Source organism: Cucurbita pepo, chromosome 4 (genome assembly GCF_057944985.1).
Source record: "Cucurbita pepo subsp. pepo isolate OVF chromosome 4, ASM5794498v1, whole genome shotgun sequence".
Lineage (NCBI taxonomy): Eukaryota > Viridiplantae > Streptophyta > Magnoliopsida > Cucurbitales > Cucurbitaceae > Cucurbita > Cucurbita pepo.
In genome coordinates this window covers 2,559,952-2,567,898 of record NC_141801.1, presented here as the reverse complement: position 1 = coordinate 2,567,898, position 7,947 = coordinate 2,559,952, and the positions used below count along the sequence as shown (strand labels likewise).

General features: G+C 39.3%; 1 protein-coding gene across 2 annotated transcripts; it reads right to left on the bottom strand.

Annotated features, from left to right (window-relative positions):
* Window positions 1–312: 312 nt before the first annotated feature.
* Window positions 313–3,722, bottom strand: LOC111792167 (uncharacterized). 2 transcript variants are annotated; one of them, XM_087123445.1, is made up of 5 exons: window positions 3,425–3,722; window positions 1,382–1,480; window positions 1,179–1,287; window positions 848–1,093; window positions 313–714 (listed from the first exon to the last, which is right to left on the bottom strand). In XM_087123445.1, the coding sequence occupies exons 1-4, from the start codon at window positions 3,604–3,606 to the stop codon at window positions 971–973; spliced, it is 513 nt and encodes a 170-aa protein (XP_086979571.1). In that variant the 5' UTR covers window positions 3,607–3,722; the 3' UTR covers window positions 313–714; window positions 848–970. The 2 variants fall into 2 exon arrangements, with proteins under 2 accessions (XP_086979571.1, XP_086979570.1); XM_087123444.1 differs by having other exon boundaries at window positions 887–1,093.
* Window positions 3,723–7,947: the final 4,225 nt, after the last annotated feature.

The window sequence follows — 7,947 nt, the reverse complement described above, 5'->3', positions numbered from 1 at the left end:
CATAGATATTGTCCGCTTTAGCCCGTTACATATCGTCGTCAGCCTCAAAATTTGCTCTTTAGACCCACCGATCATTCGCTTTAGCCCACTTACTACTCAGGCCCATCAATTGTAGATATTATTCTCTTTAGCTCGTTACATATCGCCGTCAGCCTCAAAATTTACTACTCTTACCCATTAGTCGTAAATATTGTTCGTTCCGCCTAAAGATTTTCTAAAAATTAAAAAGTTGAAACACCAAACTTGGTTTAAGACCCCGTCAATTTTCTAATCATTTGCGTATGTTGGAAGGAAAAGAACACAAGACAAGGATTCATGGCTAAGAAAGGAAGAAACCAACTCTGAAATATGATGAACAAATCCGCATATAACTTAACAAACCAACAAGTCAATTACTGCACCATGTGTTCGGCGACTCTCAGCGCGTGCCTGTGATTAACTCTTCGGTTTCCTCGGGCTCGACTTCATTAGGGGGGTGAACGAAAAACCTATCAGTTCAAAAAGTTCTGTACCTTTGCTAACCCAACAAAGTATCAGGGAAAATCCTCTATTTTAACACAGTTAAAACTACTTTTCGAGCTATCTCCGAATCGTAAATCAACGCTTCTTCTTGCTTCCTTTTGCAGAAGATTTTGATGGGCTGGCCACAAGATAGATGAACAGAATGACAATGGAGTTCACTGAGATCAGGGAACCGTACTTAGCGAGCAGCCTCTGCAGAGGGAAAATAATCTCGTGTGAATAAAAAGACAGCGATCAAAAGAACAAAAGTCGATGCAGCAAGCACGAACTTTGTGATGGTATGGTATAAAATGAGATCGAGAATCGATACGTAATAGATATTAACCGAAGAATTAAGAGCATGGGAGCACGGAATGGATCATACCTTAACCTGTCGAATTCATGCCCCAGTGAAAGATAAATTCCATGCGAAAGAAAAAGTTTGCATCAGTTAACCGAACGGATAAGACTATAAATCATTACGCTTGAAGCAGAGCACAAATTTTCGGTTTAAACTTACCCACTCAAACTTATTCTCGGGTAGTCTGTCAGCGAGGACATCCAACGGTAGAATTGGGGTCGATAAGGCTTCCTACAGATATCCAGAAGAACGGTAAAACGTCTGTAGGTTAAGTAACCCGAACACAACCATAACCATTATTGATAGGATACTTTACCTGTAAAGCAGACTTTGTAGGGACTCGGAATGTGACAACAGCAGGTGAACCATGAAACACTCCTTTTGTTTTTGCTTCCAACTCAAAAGAATGTGATAGATGACCACCACTGTCACACAGCGGATTTGTGTTAGTCGCATGAAAACCCGGTGGAGGGTACGATGGCATATACGAAAGATTACAAAAAAAATGGTGTCGCTTACGCGTCGAGTCTTTCCCACGATTTGGAAGTTTCGCCACTGATAACATCAAAGACATCTCCTGGCCAGCTTGCATCGTTCAGACTTACATCATACGCCGTCCTGGTGATCATTATAAAGGAAATACAAACAATCGGTCGGAAAATAAGAAACCGGGTCACTTAGAAATAAAACATACAAAAGAGAACAGAGTTAATTGAAAAAACAAAAGAGTTAAGTCTCTCCTTTGCCTTAAAGTAAGCTCAAGTGAGCATAAGCTTCAGATCATTGGCTCCATTTATGTCAAATAGATCCTCGTACCGAGTTGATTTGGACAATTTCTACTTTTCATTTAGTGCTCAACACACACGTGATGAGATCTCACATTCGTTGGGGAAGAGAACAAAGCATTCTTTATAAGGGTGTGGAAACCTCTCTCTAGCGGGTGCATTTCCGAAAGGGAAAGCCCAAAGAGAACAATATCTGCTAGCGGTGGGTTTGGGCCGTTACACACACACACAACCCTCCTCTCCCTCCTCTCACCCATGGCTACCGTTCAAAACAAATAAATTTACATCAAATTGTAAAATTTCGACAAAGATTCACTCCAAGAGGCTGTGTTTATATTTTCGTGTCATGTGCAAAATGTAGCAGCCCTTATTGAAACAAGATTTAGGCACAACTTCTGGAATGTGACCACGAATATCATAGTAGATGATCGAATATTCAGACAGACAATGCAGCAATCGTCAAAACAAGCAACTTGGTAAACCCTTTTAAGAAAATTTACATTAAAAAACCAAAATACATTGGTTATTGATGCAGCTAAGCAAACTATGCCTGGTTTCAGTTCATAATAGCCTTGAGGATCTCGGTATCCAACCACAACAAAAACAACTTTTTACAAATGCACCAAATCTCACATCCAGTTGCCCACCCCTTCAAACTTTCAAGTAAACCCAGAGTCTTGTATTCTTCATCATTGATTACTGTTAGACGAACACGACTCTCCACAATGGTATCATATTGTCCACTTTGAGCATAAGCTCTCATGGCTTTGCTTTGGGCTTCCCCAAAAGGTCTCATACCAATGGAGAGAGTATTCCTTCATTATAACCTCACAACCATTCCCTAAATTAGCCAATGTGGGACTTTCATCATCCAACACCTCCCTTCGAACAAAGTACGCATCCCCTTAATCGAGGCTCGACTCATTTGGAGTCTTAGTCATTTTTTACTATGCCTTGAGGAGGCTTGATACCTTTTCTTTTGGAGTCCTTTGTTCGACATTTGAGGATTTACCAATCTATTGACACGACTAATTTTAGGGCATGGCTCTGATACCATGTTAGACGAACAACTCTCCACAATGGTATGATATTGTCCACTTTGAGCATAAGCTCTCATGGCTTTGCTTTGGACTTCCCCAAAAGGTCTCATACCAATGGAGAGAGTATTCCTTCATTATAAACTCACAACCATTCCCTAAATTAGCCAATGTGGGACCTTCATCATCCAACACCTCCCCTCGAACAAAGTACGCACCCCCTTAATCGAGGCTCGTCTCCTTTGGAGTCTTAGTCATTTTTTACTATGCCTTTGAGGAGGCTTGATTCCTTTTCTTTTGGAGTCCTTTGTTCGACATTTGAGGATTTACCAATCTATTGACACGACTAATTTTAGGGCATGGCTCTGATACCATGTTAGACGAACAACTCTCCACAATGGTATGATATTGTCCACTTTTAACATAAGCTCTCATGGCTTTGATTTGGGTTTCTCCCGAAGGTCTCATACCAATGGAGAGAGTATTCCATGATTATAAACCCATGACCATTCCCTAAATTAAATTAGCCGAGGTGGGACTTTCATCATCCAGCATAAAAACAATCACAAAACAATGCACAACCAAATCCAATTCAGATCCAGAACAAAACATAACGGATCAAACGACGCATGCGCAAATACGATTCGATCTAGATCACATAGACCGCAGGGGGAGTATACTGAATCTAAAAACCAAACGCGAAATCAAATTAAATGTAATCGAAATCGAACGGAACATACGAAGATCCTTGATTGTAAATGTCGATGGAGACAGAGACACGTTCGGCGCCAGATTTCAGCCGAGTGAGCGACGCCTTCTTGTGCGCGACAATGAAAGGGACATCGGAGGTTGCCATCGTGGATGAGACTAACAGCAAAGCCAAAAGGACATAGACGAGAGGAGCCGGAGTCGGATTCGCCATGAAATCGGCAAAATTCGGGCCACGGAGATGATCGGCGAAGAAGAGAGGCGTCGACGAAATGGTAGTTTAAGAAGAGCCGCCGAATAAATTAGGTACGCAAAACCGTAGAATGGAACAATGAGAGATCGTACGGTGAATTTTGAGATCCCCACAAAATTTCAAACAGGGATAATCTTGTCATTTCGCTCCAAATTAAATTTGAATTAATTTCGATTGAAATAAATAAAAATTTCTCTAAAATTAATTTTTTTATTTTTAAAAAAATACAATTTTGAACGTATATTTATTTTATTTTTATTTTACTTAATAATTATCTTATTTATTATTTATTCTCTAGCAAATCTGTATTTACAAAAAGAAAAAAAAAATGTTTTTACAAATTAACATTTTAGTTTTATTAAAAATAATCTAAATAACGGTTAAATTAACACAAAAAAATACACATAAATTTTCAAAAGTTTTATTAATACTATTCAACTTTTTAAAAAAGTTCAAAAATATCATTACCGTTAATATCACGTTTAAAAAATAATCATAAACTTTCAAAAGTAACATTAAAAAGTTTGGAGATAATCTATGGGGTGTCAGTAGACGATTTTTATCCGTATATTAACCTTGAATATTCTAAATTTTTTTTATAAAAATAAAAAAATGTTAATACTAATTTGAAAATTTCATCCATATTTTTTAAACATACTAACAACTTTCCAAAAAAAAATATTTTTAAACATTATTAAAAATTTAAGTTTATTTTTAAAACATTTTTATTAATTTAGTTTAAAATTAATTTAAAAATTAGGTGGACAATTTCATAATATATATATATATATATATATGCCAAAAGTAAATCATAAACTGTTTGGCGCCGTTTGAGAAGTGGGACTGGGAATTTTACGAATCAGCTCCTTGGGCAACGAGGCGATCTCTACTACTCCGCCATGTGAGGTTATGTCTCGGCCTCTGCACCTTCCTATTCTCAGATTCTCTCTCGCGTTTTGTGCTTTTGGTTCTTATCGGATCCTTTCTAATGCTTCCCCGAACCTTCTCTCCCACCGGTAACTCTTTTCTGTTTCTCTAACACTTTCTTTCTAATCAATCGGTGCTCCGATCTGTTAATTTCTCTTTAATTTTTCATTCTGTCTCCTTCTTAATCATTCATTCCATTTCCGACGATTTTTTCATAATTATTTCTTCTATTGTTGTACTACTACTAGTTGTCTGCTTGATTGTTTGATTTGTGACGTTGAGGATGGTTGGGAGGGAGTCCTAAGTTGATTAATTTAGAGAATGACAGTGAGTTTGAATACTATCTCGATTGAGGCCTTTTAGGGAAGCTCAAAGCAAAATCATGAGAGGTTATGCTCAAAGTAGACAATATCATACCATTGTGGAGAAATATGTAATTTCTAACATTTGTCCCTTTTGTGTCTACTTTCCATCAAATAGCAGACGCGTTTTAAAAATTGTGAGGCTGACGACAATATGTAATGGACAAAAGTGGACAATATCTGCTAATGGTGGACTTAGGCTGTTATAAATTGTATCAGAGCCAGACACCGGGCAGTGTGTTAGCGAAGATGCTGGCCCCTAAGGGAGGTGGATTGTGAGATCCTAAGGGAGGTAGACTCGTTGGCCCATAAGGGAGGTGGATTGTGAGATTCCACAAAGATTCTGGCCCCTAAGGGAGGTGGACTCGTTGGCCCGAGGTGGATTGTGAGATTCCACATTGGTTGGAGAGGGGAACGAAACATTCCTTATAAGGGTGTATTGGATTGTGAGATTCCACGTTGGTTGGAGAGGGAAACGAAACATTCCTTATAAGGGTGTATTGGATTGTGAGATTCCACGTTGGTTGGAGAGGGAAACGAAACATTCCTTATAAGGGTGTATTGAATTGTGAGATTCCACGTTGGTTGGAGAGGGAAACGAAACATTCCTTATAAGGATGTATTGGATTGTGAGATTCCACGTTGGTTGAAGAGGAAACGAAACATTCCTTATAAGGGTGTATTGGATTGTGAAATTCCACGTTGGTTGGAGAGGAAACGAAACATTCCTTATAAGGGTGTATTGGATTGTGAAATTCCACGTTGGTTGGAGAGGAAACGAAACATTCCTTATAAGGGTGTATTGGATTGTGAAATTCCACGTTGGTTGGAGAGGAAACGAAACATTCCTTATAAGGGTGTATTGGATTGTGAAATTCCACGTTGGTTGGAGAGGAAACGAAACATTCCTTATAAGGGTGTATTGGATTGTGAAATTTCATGTTGATTGGAGAGGGGAACGAAACATTCCTTATAAGGGTGTATTGGATTGTGAAATTTCATGTTGATTGGAGAGGGGAACGAAACATTCCTTATAAGGGTGTATTGGATTGTGAAATTCCACGTTGGTTGGAGAGGAAACGAAACATTCCTTATAAGGGTGTATTGGATTGTGAAATTCCACGTTGGTTGGAGAGGAAACGAAACATTCCTTATAAGGGTGTATTGGATTGTGAAATTCCACGTTGGTTGGAGAGGGGAACGAAACATTCCTTATAAGGGTGAAAAAACCTCTCTCTAGTGGACGCGTTTTAATACTGTGAGGCTAACGGTGATACGTAACAGGCTAAAACGGACAATATCTACTAACGGTGGGCTTGGACTGTTACAATCTCAGATATAGTTGTGTTTGTTCCCTCCCACTGCAATCTGATCTTCAGAAACGTCTTAGACGACTTATTTCAAAAGATCTTGCTGTAGAGGATACAGGTTTGATTCTGCCCTTTTATAAACTGGCTGCTGCTATTGCTTGAAGTGCTGTTTGGTCACTGGGAAAAGAAAATTTAGGTGTTCTTAGTTCGGTTGCTGGTCATCTTTTCCTTTTTATAAATTCAAAATGGTTTTCTTTGAGTAGTTGAGGTGTGTATAAGATGCATATGATTGGAAAATGTTTGTTTGTCATGAAATGAATTGTGTTCTTGCCCGTGGATCTATCACAGAATTGTGCAGAGCTCTTATATAACGACCCTAGATTTCTACTTATTTAGAGGAGATCCCACGTCGGTTGGAGAGGGGAACGAAACATTTCTTATAAGGGTGTGGAAACCTCTCCCTAGCATACGCGTTTTAAAAACCATGAGACTGACGACGATACGTAATGGGCCAAAACAATTAATATTTGCTAGCTCTGGGCTTGAGCTATTACAAATGGTATTAGAGACAGACACCGGACAATGTGAGACACTGGTTGGAGTAAGGCTAGAGTCTTTTCATAGTAAACACATTTTAAAACCGTGAGGCTGACGGAAATTCGTTAAAGGCCCAAGCGAATAATATTGCTAGTGGCGGGTTTCGATGTGCCTATCTCAAGTTTTTCGATATCTGCTGGTCGTGTCGGACCATTGTTATATCAGGCTGCGGCTTACTACTACCACGGTCTGATCCTCGACAAGGGTTCGGAACCGTCATGCCATATCAGTGGTGTGTGCTGTTTTCTTGCTGCAGAAGGGCTTCTGCTTGAAAGCAAGAAGGCCTGTTTGAGCTTCTGTCTTGCATCCCCTGTCACCAGGTTGGTTGCTTTCATAGTTCTCAAGTTGAGCGTTTGCTGCTTTGATTATATCAGTTCAAAACTTGAATACTTAGCTTTCATATGCCTTTTTTCCAAGAGAAGTAGGACTTTACGAGCGCTTAAAAGGTCATTCCAAACATGCTCGGCTTGATGTTTGGTCTCTCTGCTTTGCCACTTATCTTCGGTTTCACTTTTAGTCTCACATGTTTGGTTCAAGTTTCAGAGGGCTTTTGCTTTCAGTGGAGCATACAATAAAACATTCTAGATACAATTTGTCGAGGATTGTTTGGAGGAGTCCCACATCGACTAATTAAGGGATTGATCATGAGTTTATAAGTAAGGAACACTATCTTCACTGGTAGAAGACCTTTTGGGGAAACCAAAAGCAAAGTTATGAGAGCTTATACTCAAATTGGTCAATATCATACCGTTGTGGAGGTTCGTGGTTTCTAACATGGTATTAGAGTCATGCCCTTAACATCATGTTAATTGAATCTTCAAGCGTCGAACAAATAAGTTGCTAGCCTCGAAAGTGTAGTCAAAAGTGACTCAAGTGTCGAACAAATGGTGTAGTTTGTTCGAGGACTCCAGAAAAAGAGTCTAGTCTCGATTAAGGGGATGTTGTTCGAGGGCTCCATAGGCCTTAGGGGAGGCTCTATGGTGTACTTTGTTCGAGGGGAGGATTGTTAGGAGAGGAGTCCCACATCGGCTAATTAAAGGGTTGGTCATGAGTTTAAGGAATATATATCCACTGGTACGAGGCTTTTTGGAGAAGCCAAAAGCAAA

Bases quoted from the DNA above. Each gene is read 5' to 3' on its own strand.
- LOC111792167 (XM_087123445.1), bottom strand. From the start codon at position 3,606: ATGGCGAATCCGACTCCGGCTCCTCTCGTCTATGTCCTTTTGGCTTTG. The intron at 1,481-3,424 runs GTATGTTCCGTT...AATGATCACCAG, and splicing joins ATTTACAATCAAGGATCTTC to GACGGCGTATGATGTAAGTC. The intron at 1,094-1,178 runs GTAAAGTATCCT...GGATATCTGTAG, and splicing joins CTACAAAGTCTGCTTTACAG to GAAGCCTTATCGACCCCAAT.